This window comes from Camelus dromedarius, chromosome 26 (assembly GCF_036321535.1).
Source record: "Camelus dromedarius isolate mCamDro1 chromosome 26, mCamDro1.pat, whole genome shotgun sequence".
In the NCBI taxonomy this organism is placed as follows: Eukaryota; Metazoa; Chordata; class Mammalia; order Artiodactyla; family Camelidae; genus Camelus; species Camelus dromedarius.
The window spans coordinates 28,219,836-28,233,201 of NC_087461.1; the positions used below are offsets into that span (position 1 = coordinate 28,219,836).

The 13,366-nt window shown below is 44.3% G+C and overlaps 1 protein-coding gene across 6 annotated transcripts in view; it reads left to right on the top strand.

The window, feature by feature from the left end:
• Positions 1-13,366, top strand: part of EPC1 (enhancer of polycomb homolog 1) — an 89,396-nt gene that overhangs the window by 62,304 nt on the left and 13,726 nt on the right. For 5 of the 6 annotated variants that reach the window (XR_010377995.1, XR_010377996.1, XM_064479562.1 and 2 more), the window contains 6 exons: positions 9,508-9,653; positions 10,054-10,260; positions 10,644-10,792; positions 11,681-11,840; positions 12,861-13,037; positions 13,209-13,298. Coding sequence is in view for 4 of the 6 variants with exons in the window: in XM_064479562.1 (XP_064335632.1) it covers positions 9,508-9,653; positions 10,054-10,260; positions 10,644-10,792; positions 11,681-11,840; positions 12,861-13,037; positions 13,209-13,298 (929 nt within the window). In the remaining 2 variants the exon portion in view is untranslated. Of the gene's footprint in view, positions 1-9,430; positions 9,654-10,053; positions 10,261-10,643; positions 10,793-11,680; positions 11,841-12,860; positions 13,038-13,208; positions 13,299-13,366 lie in introns of all 6 variants that reach the window. The other variant, XM_064479563.1, reaches the window with a different exon arrangement.

Below are 13,366 nucleotides of genomic sequence, written 5' to 3' on the forward strand. Positions count from 1 at the left end.
CCGTGTGGTCGGGAGGCTTTTCCAGGGGCCTGTCTGGCTCTTCCCAGGGCAACATAAATCCATTTGGCTTTTGTTGTTCTTTTTAAGGACATAGAGAGACTAGCTTTAACTAGTTTCTAACCTGTTGACTATTTTTCTAACTCATTTAACCTTCTCTCCATGTGATCTGTTTCTGTCCTGGATTCTAAGTGTGTATGTTATTGTTTCTTGAATGTGAAAACCAAAAGTAAACATAATGCCCATCCTGGCTTTTACCAGTTCTGTGTTGGCATTTGGTGTTTTTAACTTGTGATATTTTTTATCTTTACCCTCTAACTTGTACCTAACCTGACTGACTTCCTTTACAAAAAAAAAAACAAAATTCTTACAATTTATTAAAGGCTACTTTGAAGTGAACCAAACAAGTGGCTTGTGTTTTCTTGCCCAACTCACATTTTTAATTACATGTGAGACACACACAGACATTCTAAACGAATTTGATCAATGTTGAGACCCAAAAATTAGTTCTCTGGAAAATTACATCATGTGAAAGTTACGAGCTGATCCTTCCTATTTATATGTGTTAACTAGAGCCACGTCATTTTCCACGGCCACAGGCTGTCATCTTACATCTCGTGCGCGTAAGAAACATGCTTTGGGGGGAGGGTATAGCTCAGGGATAGAGCACGTGCTTAGCATGCAGGAGGTCCTGAGTTCAATCCCCAGTACCCCCTCTAAAAGTAAATAAATAAACCTAATTATCTCCCCCTCCCCCCAAAAGTAAAATAAATAATTTTTTAAAAATACATGCTTTTAAGTTAAAGCAGGATTGAGCAAGATAAAATAAAAAAGATAATCAATTTATATTATCATTACTATAAAAAATTTCTGAATGCAGGTTTTATGAATAACTGCTTATTGATGACCAAAATCCACACACACGTTTTTGGGTGGTAGGGGGGTGGTAATTAGGCATGTATGTATTTATTTTAATGGGGGTACTGGGACACAGATCACATTTTATTGGTAACAAGTAGATTAAATTATGGTCAGAAAAGTCGAAGTGTACTGTATCGGAAGAGGAATTGACTTTGCTGACATTGTAATCTAATAGTAATAAAATGGAAGCAGAATTATAAATTATTTGGGAAAAAAATTTTAATCAGTACGCATTTGGAAAGATAGACATTTGGAAAAATTGGAACATTAATAAAGACAGTAAGCTAAATTAGTGTTAGCTGCCTTTGAATTTCTTTTAACATTTTGTTTTGAATGGTTACAGATTCACAGAACAATATGTGAAGCCTTGTATAAGCGCCGCTGTGACTGAGACACTCAGTTGTACCATCACGAGACTCCACCTTGCTGCTCCTTTAAGCCCATCCCTAGCCCCTGGCAGTCGCTGGTCTGTTCTCCATCTCTGTAGCTGTTAGCTGACGAACGTAACGTGAAGGCAATCATGCAGTACCTGTGCTTCTGAGGTGGGACTTCTCTGACTTCACGTAACGCCCTCGGTGTTCATCCAGGCTGTCTCGCGTCAGCAGGTCCTCCCTTCCTGTTGCTGAGCGGTCCGCCCGTAGCACCCGTGCCTCGCAGTGTTGCACCGTTCACCCACTGGAAGGCCTTTGGGTAGTTTCCAGGTTCTAGCCATTACAAATAAAGCCGCGGTGAACATCCACGCGCAGTTTTGTGTGAGCATAAGCTTTGTTTCTCCGGGACAGAGTCCTGTGAGTGTAGTTGCTGGGCCATCCATTTCCACTTTGACAAGAACTTGTGCGTGAAGCCCCAGAGTGGCTGTGCCACCCCACGTCAGCAGCAGCGGTGTGTGTGAGATCCAGCTTTTCTCTGTGCCCTGGCCAGCGTCTGAGGCTGTCACTCGTTTTAGCCATTCTTATCAGGTGTGCGGCGATACCTCATTGTGCTTTAAGTCTGTGTTTCTCTAAATGGCTGATAGGTTAACCGTGCTTTTGTGTGCTTGCCATCTCTGTATCCTCTTTGGTGAAATGACTGCACATGTCTTTTGCCCATTTTCCAATTAGATTGTTTTAATGTTGAGTGCTAAGCATTTTGTTTTGTTTGCATATTCTAGATACAAGTCTTTGTCATATATATGATTTGAAAATACTTTCTCCCAGGCTGTAATTTGTCTTGATCCTCTTAGCAGAGCCTTTCACAGAACAGAGGTTTTTAATTTTGATGAGATCTACTTACCAGTGTTCGTCTTATGAGTCATGAGTTTGCTATCAACTCTAACAATACTCTTTGTTTCGCTCTGGGTGTCAAGACTTTCTCCTCTGACCTGTTCTAGAAATTTCACAGTTTTACACTTTGCACTTAAGTGTATGGTCAATTTTGAGTGTGAGGTTTAGGTCATGGTGTTTCTCGCCCCCACCTGCGCCCCTACCCCCGATGCCTGAGTACTCCAGTGCCATTTATTGAAAAAGTGATCCCTCCTCCGTTGAATTGCTTTTGCTTCTCTGCCAAACATTAATTAGGGATATTGGTGTGAACCTGGTTCTGGGTTCTGCTCCGTTCACCTCTGAGTCCTGAGACGGTGCCGCTGCCGTGACCCCTGCAGCTGTGTGATGGCCCTGCCGTCAGGGAGAGGGCCTCCTCCTTCATTTTCCTTCTTCAGAGTTGTTTTGGGTACTTGAGGGCTTCTCCCTGTAAGTATTAGAATAAGTTCATCTGCATGTGCAGAGAATTTTGCCGAGATTTTGATGGGGATTGCGTGAAACTTACAGGTCACCGTAGGGAGAACTGGCATCTTTGCTATGTTGAGTCTCCCAATCCGTGACCACCGTGTGACTTTCCAGGCGTTTAGGTCTGCTCTGACTTCTTTTGTTGACACATTATAATTTTCATCATCCAGATCCATATCTTTTTCGTACTTTTTGGAAGACTTATACCTGTTTTATGTATTTGGAACAATTGAAAATGGTATTGCACTTTCGATTTTGGTTTCCACTTGTTCACTGTCAGTACACAGAAATGCAGTTGAATTGTGTATTGAGCTTACGTCCTATGGCCTTAACTGAAATTACATATTAGGTCTAGAAGGTGTTTGCAAATTCTTTGGAATTTTCTACATAGAAAGTCATGTTGCAGTCTGCAAATAGAGATAGTTTTATTTTTTCTTTTCCAACTTGTACGTCTTTAATTTCTCTTTCTTGCCTTAGTATAGTGGTTAGAACTTGAATATGATGTTAAAATAAGAGTGTTAAGAACCGACATCCTTGCCTTGTCCCTGATCCTGGAGGGAAAGAATTCAGCCTTCCACCACTAAGTGTCATGCCGCCTGTAGGTTTTTTTGTGTTGCTTTCCCCCTCTATTCCTAGTGTGCTGAGAGTTTTTATCATGACTGTTGAGTTTGTGAAATGCTTTTCTGCATCAGTTGATAAGGTCATGTGATTATTTCTCTTTAGCCTGTTGATATGGTAGGTTGCATTGGTTGGGTTTGAATAGTGAACCAGCCTTGCATACCTGGAATAAATCCCACCTGGCTGTCGTGTGTATTTTTTTCATATGTTGTTGGCTGGGATTTTATTGAGTTTTGCATCTGAGTTCATGAAAAATACTGGTTGGTAGTCTCTTTTGTGTGTGTGCTCAGTCTTGTCAGATTTTGGTATCAAAGTAATATTGTCCTCAAAAACCAGGTTGGAAGTGTTCCCTTTTACTCTGGTTTCTGGAAGAGATTGTGTAAAACTGATGTTAATTCTTTAAAAATTGATACTGGCTTTTTAATATACTATAATACACAGAAAAGCTAGTTATACTGTAAATTTCTGTAAAGTTAAAATTGAATCTTGACTGCCAGGTGGTCTAAGAAATTGCTTATGAAGGGTAATTGCCTCGAATTATATATATATAGACTGGTTCATTTCAATTCTCCTAATTTCAATTTTATAAAACTCTTAAGCTAATGTTACACAAACTTCCATGGAGTTTCTAGGATGGTAATTAGTATTGCCTAAAAAAGTCATGATCAAACACGTTTGAGAATTATTGCATATAAATTCCCTCTCCACTCCCAGAGTTATAATGCATATTACTATGTTTATGGGCTCTGGGAATCTTGCAGTTAAAAAAAAAAAAGTTTATTTTAACCCAGCAGTTTTCAAATGTGTTCATTACATGTATCTGTTAACATTTCATTGACATTTGTTTTTGAAAATCTCGACTTTATTTTTGTCTTCAGCCAGCTTAGGAAAGAGGTCTTAATTTTCTCTCTTTTATCCCAGTCAGAGCTGTGCAGGAAGAAACCTGTATTAAAGCCATTATCGCCGCCTTTAGTTCCAGACTGTGGGTACTTTCCAAACTATCTCAGGGTGCTATTCAGCATCTCCTGGTCCAAAGGGTCTTACTGTGGTTTCTTTTTGATGGGTGATCCATAAGGCTTCAGGTTATACAGCTGGGACTTCCCCTTTTCCTCTTCCTTCTGGAAGAAAGGACAGAACAGTTCTCTCTCCCTTCCCCTTGAACTTGGTTCTCAAGATTTTCTCCTGTTAATCCTCAAAGGAAGCCTTCTTTAAAGGAGCAGTCTTGGTGTGCATTTGTGTAAGTACGTGCGTCTACAGACACAGACACGTGCATTTCCAGCTCTGTCCACTGGTAGGGCCAAGAAGCAAAAGTGTTGAGTAGCAGTGTGCATACCTAGTGCCTGCTCTCTGCGCTGTTCCCCACTAAAGAGGGCCAGGACTATGCGGAGAAATGGCCAATTCCAGGGCTGGGGCAGGGTAAGTACAGGACAACCTGCAGCATCTTGTTGTGCCAGAGATTAAGCACTTAAAAAATGGCAGAGGCCTGTCCACTGGCTGATTCTGGGACATCCTGAGAAGCGGAGTAATTACGCACAGTGACAAACCATGAACCGCAGGAAGCGGGAGTCCCTGGGTCCGTCCTGGTACTAAGCAGTCGCGTGGCTCTGCAGCAGAGGACGCCTGGAGCCGGGCGGTGTGTTGTGGAGAGAGGAGAGGCTGGGCTCACAGCCTTCACGGTCGGGATGCAGTCACACAAGAGACTCCAGCGTGTGCTCAGTATGGGAGGAGGTTCTGCTGAGAGCAGGGTATTTGCGCGGCCTTAACTCTCCCCACAAACTGCTTATCCGTTACCAGCGGCAGGGGACAGCAGGGACATAATGGGGTGACTGGGTAGTTCCTTGTCTCATGATCAAAATTACCACCACTTATGAGGAACAGATGAACACTGTGTGCCTCTAGGTCGGTGACCCTGAGAAGGACTAAGAAGTTGAACGTTCACTGTGCCAGGAAAATCAGACCCACGGAGTGAAGACTGTGCTGCTAGCAACACCTGAAACTAACAGAACGCAGTCTGTCAGCAGTACTTCACCTAAACAAACAAACATAAAATCCTGGGGAGAGGGATGTGTCCTTCAGGAAACATCTTAAAGACAGAGGCTGTGGAGATGGTACAAATTAAGAAAGGCTAAAGAGACAAGAAGGAGAGTAAGCCCTGGTCCCTGGCTGGTCCTGTGCTGGAGTGGGGACCTGCGAACGGCCGGCTGGGCTGCCAGGATGGGAACGGAAAGCCGATGCCTGCTGCCGCTGCGCGAAAGGCCCTCTGTCTTAGGAAACACACTCTGAAGTGTGGCGGCAGAGAGCCGCTAGGGAGGCAGTTTACTCTGCGACGGCTCATAAGATGCGTGTGCAGGTGCCTGCGCGCGCGCGTGTGTGGGGGGGAGAAACACACATGCAAATAATAAAGTGGAATAAAATTTCAACAGCAGGTGATTCTGGGTAAAGGATATGCAGGTGTTCCTTGTACTATATTTTGAAGCTTTTATAAGTTTGAATTTATTTATGAATAAAAATATTTTTAAAAATAGATCCTTGTAGAACCTACTTTTTTACTACCTCTCAGAGCAGACACAGCCTGTGTGCCCTGGTTCTGAAAGGCTCCTTTTTCTCCTTCCCTCTGCCTGCCTCCACTTCCCCCCAGCGTTCTTCTGGTTCTGCTTTCTCACAGACAGCACCCATAGCATCAAACACTGCTGTATCACAAAGGACTTCACAGCTGGGATCTCAGGTCCTTCACGTCGGGGCTTCTCCATTTGCTCTCCCTGAGTACGGCCTTGATGTGACTCCAAGCTCTGTTGTTTATAAATGTGAACAAGGTGAAGAGTTTCATGATCTGGCTAGCCAGTGATGCTTTGTCTGCTTAGGTCTAAGCAAAGAGGTCAGATACCTACCACCCCGCACTAAGTGCCACCATTATGACAGTCTTTTCTGCTGCCCAGAATTTGCCTCCTGGGCTTGGCGAATCGGTATTACCGGTCACTGAGTTGGCGCTTGAACTGACACCTTTCGCCATCCCTGCTGGGCGAGGTTTCGCCTCCGCCTTGACGCATGCGCCTTCTTTCCAGTCAGGAGTTACATCCTGTTCCTAATCCACATTTTGTGCTGTTTCACAGACTCAAATGCCCTTTCATTATTTGCTTCCTGTAGTTTAAAAATGCTGTTCGGAGGGGAGTGTGTAGCTCAGTGGTAGAGTGCACATGCACAAGGTCCTGGGTTCAAACCCCAGGGCTGCCATCACAATAAATAAGTAAATAAACCTAGCCCCCCCCCCCAAACAAACACACAAACACTGCCAAAAAATAAACAAAAGTGCTGTTTGGCGCCAAGGGCGTCCCACCTGCGCGCACTTAACCTGAGCCGTAAGGAGGCGTCTGTTACGTGGACGTTTACGTACATTTCACCAGCGGTCTCACCTCTTTGTGTCTCCTTTACACAGTCGGCCGCTATGTGCTGCTGTGTTCTTTCTGCTTAGGCTTTTTTCCTGTGTGGAGTGCTGTGTTTTGTTTGGCTGTGCACGTACCTCGGTTTATCCCTATCCGGGCATTCTTGAAGGAGTCAGCCTCTCCAGTACGGCTCCTGTTGTTCACCAGTTACTGGCCGAGTGGGTCTCACGTGCATTGGCAGAGCTTAATTAGAAGAGGCGACTCCTTTCCCTTTCTCTTCAGACCCTTTTCTCCACTCAGTAACACGGCCCAGGGAATTTGAAGGTGCTCCTGCTTCCAGGACCACTCGCTGTAAGTGTGTTGCATCTGTGTCAGCTGCGGTTGAGCTGTCAGTTTGGAAGCTTCAGGTTTAGCTGAAGCCGAATTGCACTTTAATCATGGGCTGTGGGTTTTTGGTCAGATGAAATCCTAAAGTGAATTTTTACATGTTAGCTTTTCTCTAGGGCTGTGATATTTTATATCTGAACAAGATTTGGTTCTCCTCATATTTTAAGATCTTAGATGTGTTTGCACTAACTAAAGAAAAGCTTGGGCTCAATCCCCAGTACCTCCATTATAACAGAAAACAGAATTAAGAAAAGCTTGCAGAGGCAAGAGCAGTCTGACCCCCAGGTGCGTGTCGGCTTCGGTGGGAAAGACACGGAGGTCTCCAGGGTGGGAGCCTTCCTCTCCTATCTGGATTCCATTCCCTGGTCGGTCGGCTGTGACTTGTCATCGGTGATACAACGTATGCCGGAAGCACGTCAGATGTGCACACGATGCCTAAAAGCATAGAAAACGCACCCTGAAGAAGGAGGAACTTTGATGGCTGGTCCCTGTCAGTTTGGCTTTCTGGAGTATCTGGGTCACCGCTATTTAGTAGAATTTTCAGTGATAATGGAAGTGCTTTGATAATCTGTAGTGTCTGCTACAGCACTGGCCACTAGCACACGCACTGCTTAACACTTGAAATGTGACTGCTATAACCAGGGGACTGAATTTTTAATTTCATTAAGTTAATTTAAATTAGTCACATGTGGCTAGTGTGACTGTTAAACAACAGAGATACGAATTTTTTTGGTTAAGGACAGAAAAACAAGTGTGTTTAATCCAACAGAGTTTTAATCCACTTTGAAATCTCCAAATACTGCTATAGCAGTAACAGAATTAGATGATGGAAAATCATTGGAGGGCCTGTGGTTGCAAGAAACATGGGTGCAGAGATGTTAATACAGAGGTTTTTATGAAGGAGTGTGAATATTCATTCAGTTAGGGATGTTACAGAAGTGTGATACAGGTCAAAATGAAAATGAAACAGTGGTACAGTGTGTTCAGTTCTACAAATGTGTACTGGATTCGTGTGGTCCAGATACTGTGTTAAACTTGAGGCAGGGATGGCAGATTTGGGGTGCCAGACAGCCCCCTCTTGTCCCAGCAGATTTTTTTCAGGTTTTTTCCCCACTTGAATAGAGTCAATCCAAATGCTTTTCAGTGGAGGACTGCGAGCAGAGTGGGCGTGATGATGAATTTACTGTCTCTGCACTGGCGGTACAGAGAGAAACAAAAATAAGACAAAGTGCCTCCCCTCAAGGACATCGAGCACATTCGAATGCTTAACAAGCAGGTTATGAAGTATGTGTGAAAAACAGTACAAAAGAAGGAGGGTGATCTAGAACAGGATTTTTAACCTTGGTGCCACAAGCTTTTAGGGACGTTTGAATTGCTTGTAATTTGTGCTGAGTGTTGTGTGCTTGTGCTGTTTTCTGGGGGAGGGTTCATAGCTTCTACAAAAGATGAAACAGTGGTACGGAACCGCTCACTGGGCGGAGGGTGGTCAGGAGCGGACTCCACTGGACCAGCTGTCAGGCTGGTTTCTGAGAAGATCTGAATAGTCCTTTGCTAGGTGGACAGGTGGAAAGTAGCCGATGGAAAGGCCTGAAGACATGAAAGCGCCTGCTCTTTGAAATACGTGAAATCTGCTGAGGAGCCTGGGTCAGAAGGGGGCTCCTACGATTCCAAGGATTTGGATTTGAAGGAGATGGGGAATTAGGAGGAGTTAAAGCAGGGAAAGGTGTGAGACAGACTTTGATATCAAGCTTCTTAATGTTTTACTTATTATCAAACTAGTTTAGTTTTGGTAAGGAATTGAATGACATTTGGTGGAATAGTATGAAGCAGTGGTTCTTGCCCTTTTCTTCAACTCTTGGCAAGTCTAAGGAACACCCCACGTTTCACCATGAGAGCGATTCCCACCAGGGGACGCGCCTCCGTGGCAGGAACGCACTCTCCCGGAGACAGCTCTGCCCGCTGTTGGCAATGGCTTCTGATGTGTCAGCTTTAAATGCCACTCCCTGAGCTTCTGGTAAAGTCGTTAAGTGATCTATAAAGCAGGACCTAAATATTCTAGGAACGATCTTACTTAGAGACCCTCTCCTTTCATCATTGTGTCAGATTACATGCAGTTACTGATACTGCCTCATTTTTGAGCTACATAATTTTTCACACAGTTCAGCGCAGGACGTTTGACAGTCTCCTTATGTTCTTAATGGGCTTCTAGTTTCTTTGGGGCATGGGGGAGGGGTCACACCCATATCGTGCATTACTTTTATCTTAACAGTAAAGATGATCTTCTTTCTTAAACTTTAAATGTGGGAAGTTTACGTTGTGAGTCTGAAAACAAAATCTTAAAAAAAGTCTTTCTTATTCCTTTAGAAATTATCCAGACACCTGTGGGAGGCCTTGGTCAGTGCGTTCACGCAGTAAATGATGGCTATGGTTTCTTCTGTCAGCTTTTAGCCTGGATGCCGAACAGCCCGACTATGATTTGGATTCTGAAGATGAAGTGTTTGTGAATAAACTGAAGAAGAAGATGGACATCTGCCCATTGCAATTTGAGGAAATGATTGACCGTCTAGAAAAAGGCAGTGGTCAGCAGGTAGATCTTCACTGTATATATAATAAGAGTGTGTGTGTGTATAAATCTCTACGTGGAAACAGCATAACACTGGGGAGAGGGCACACGGGCAGGCTCCGGACAAGCATGAGTTCATAGGCTGTCTCTGTCCATTACTAACCTGTAGCACCTCAGCAATATGTTTAAATTTCTCTGCCTCAGCTTCCCGATCTGTGAGATAGAGAGGAGAAGCATTATGGGGTTCGTTGTGAAAATTAACTTAAACAATTGAAATGAAGCATCTAGCTCACTGTCTGACATGTATAAGGTTCTCAGCATGCTTGCTATTGTTAATGTTATTCTGATTATTATTTAAATTTAGAAGTAATTTTGGACCCTCTATTTATGTTATGTGAAAATGACATAATGATTTTGCATTTAGCCAGTCAGTCTGCAGGAAGCTAAACTACTGCTAAAAGAAGACGATGAATTAATCAGAGAAGTTTATGAATACTGGATTAAAAAGAGGAAAAGCTGTCGAGGGCCGTCTCTCATCCCATCAGTGAAACAGGAGAAACGAGACGGCTCCAGCACAAATGACCCCTATGTGGCTTTTAGAAGACGCACCGAAAAAATGCAAACTCGAAAAGTAAGAGACCCTGGGGACATTTCTTTGTAATTTTTTTTGATGTAAGAAAATGTGTCTATGATTATGAATATCTCAGTATCTGAAGGCTGTGTTTTAATTGGTGTTTAGACAGACTTTCTATCCAATATAATGAAAAAGTATCAGTTTAAAGTGAGTTGACCTTAAGATTCATTACAGAGCTATTAATGATTATATTTTAAGGTTAATCCGTTTAAAAACCGTTTTCATAGTTGATTTCCTGGTGATCCATGTTCCTTTTCAGTGTCTTTAAGTTCTAATCTAACCCTTCAAATACATGTATTCTTCTATATCAGCAGCTGTACTCAGAATGCCACTAGTTAGAAATGCTTATGGACATTAAACAAGCAAATTCATATTTGCAGAATCGCAAAAATGATGAAGCCTCTTACGAAAAAATGCTTAAGCTGCGTCGAGATCTCAGTCGGGCTGTTACTATTCTAGAGATGATAAAAAGAAGAGAAAAGAGTAAAAGGGAGCTATTGCACTTAACCCTGGAAATTATGGAAAAGAGGTAAAATATTTTAATAGCATTAGAAGTATGGTACCATTAGCGTTTTGCGTAGACTTACTTCCTAAGCACTTGTGTGTACCTTCAGAAATACATTCTTGTCATAATAATCAGAGACCGTTGAGATGTGTAGGATGATACACTGTAATTTTACGTGAATTCCTGTCTTTATTTCCTTTGAAAGCAACTGGGTTGAGTAAATGAAACATGCCAGGTATTTACATTTTGAAATCATGTCCTTTTGCCCTTACTTGAGTTGTGTGCAGAGCTGTGAAGGAGAGAACACTTGCCAGTTTTAAAGTTTTTATTTTATTCACTAGATGGCACTGAATTTTATGTTAAACACTTACTGAGTTTCTTTAACAGAGAAGGATATAGAGAGGGGGAGGGGACAGGCCCATGATGTACACCTAACCCTCGGATGACCCTTCAGCAGGGAGGGCCTTGCTCCCCTGTTTCCTAGTCCTTGTTTCCAGGGAAAACCACTGTTAAATTTCCTGCAGTTCATTTCAGGAAAATTAGTTTTATAGCACAGGCAACTCAATTTAGCAGTAAGTCCCTCAGCGCCATTTTAGGCGTGAATTTGAACATCTCCACCACATCTTTGACCAGAATTGTTATGTTAAAATTTAAACCTTTGTTTTTTCCCCACAGTTGTCTATTAATGGTGCCGAGATAAAGCTATAAGCCAAAAAGTAAAAGAAAGAAACAGTAGGAATTACGTAGTCTTTAGTTTTAATAAGCATTCAGCGAGCAGCCCGGGGGGAGCTGCGGTCTCATCGCACGCTCACCGCCGTCAGTGTTCGTCACTGTGTCTCAGTTAGTTGTTGGCAGTCGCGAGGATGAGTGCTTAGGGAACGAACTTCTCAGGCTGCGTTTCCGGTGACGCAGGTATAACTTGGGCGACTACAGCGGCGAGATCGTATCCGAGGTTTTGGCGCAGAGACAGCCCGGGAAGCCCGCGTACGCCGCGCCCGCCGCCCCCATCGCCAACAGCGCCCAGTACCGACACCAGGAAGCGGTGGACGCCAAGGAGTTCAAAGGCAGCAAGGTGAGAAGGGCTCTGCGGTGACAGTAGCTCATAGCGTGGGCATGGTGTCTTGTCAGGGAATCAGTGAAAAGGGAAGCACGTGTAAGCCCAGGAAGGACGCGCAGAGCGCGCTTCTGATTTCAGGCTGGCCCGTCGGCGCGGCAGGAGCAGCTGTGGGGAGAGCGACCTTCTAGTGTGATCATGGACTTTTCTTTGAGGACCGGAAGGCCCTAAACTGCAGGGAACTTGACACACAGTTAGCATATTTACACAACCGTGATACCTGCTGTGATCTTTTTCTTCCCGACAAACATTTTTGCCTCTGCGCTTTTCTGGCCTGTTGGCCTCGCATGGGACGCACCTCTCCCGGCCTCTGCCCCCACTGCCTGCACGGTTCTGACCTCCCTGTGTTCGTCGCTCCGTCCCTCCTGCCTTTATATTTTATCCGTGTGTCCGTTGAGTGATTTCATATCTTTACCTGTCCAACGGCTCAAAATCCACCGCTCCAAAGGGCCTTCGTTGTTCAGCCAGCAAGTCCTTACTGCTCTGGATTTTTTCAGTACCTTAGCATTATGGATTTATCTTTCACTGTGTTAATGCTTATCTGAAGTTTGCCGTATATGCATAAAATCGTTTTCATTATTACTTTCCCAGTACTGATTTGTTAATTCTTTGGAATAAAGGTTAGACGTCCCATTTTTAAATTCTCTCCTAGAATTTTCATAGAAAATTAAGAAAAAAGATACAGAAGCCCGCAGTGAATACTAATTTCAGTTACAGGACAGGATTTCAGAAGCTGGAGAACTTCTCTTCTTTTACTTTTAATTAAAACGGAATACTGCTGATTATGTGTAGGTTGTAGGAGCACCCTCGTGTTTTCAGAGACCGACCTCTAAGACTTTACCGTGTAAGATGACTGAATGTAAGGGTCTTGTCTCTTGAGTGCGCATGCCTGCATGTTAGCAGTAAACTTATTTTTAGAACTTCTCCAAAACTTTGTTGAACATGGTTTCTCATGTTTGATTCCTGCCCGCGCTGCAGCAAGATAAAGCCGATCTCATCCGACCCAAGCGTAAATATGAAAAGAAGCCCAAAGTCTTCCCGCCGGCCGCGGCCGCCGCGCCCCCGCAGGCCGGCCCCGCCGCGCTGCCCGGCTTCAACGCGAAAGACCTGAACCAGTACGACTTCCCCAGCTCGGACGAGGAGCCCCTGTCCCAGGTGAGCGCGGGGGCGTGGGCGGGGGGCAGAGACGGGGGCTGCGGGCGCAGAGACGGGGCTGCGGGGGTGGAGACGGGGGCTGGGGGACGGAGACGGGGGCGGAGACGGGGGCTGTAGGGGCAGAGGCAGGGCTGGGAGGGCTTCTGCCTGACTCCACCTTTCTGTTGAAAGGTGTTGTCTGGCTCCTCGGAAGCGGAGGAAGAGAACGACCCCGACGGCTCCTTTGCTTTCCGCAGGAAGGCAGGCTGTCAGTACTACGCTGTAAGTTTACGTTTTTCTTTCTAAGCACAGACTGTTGGTTTTTGCCTGGCAAAACGAAATAATTGGGA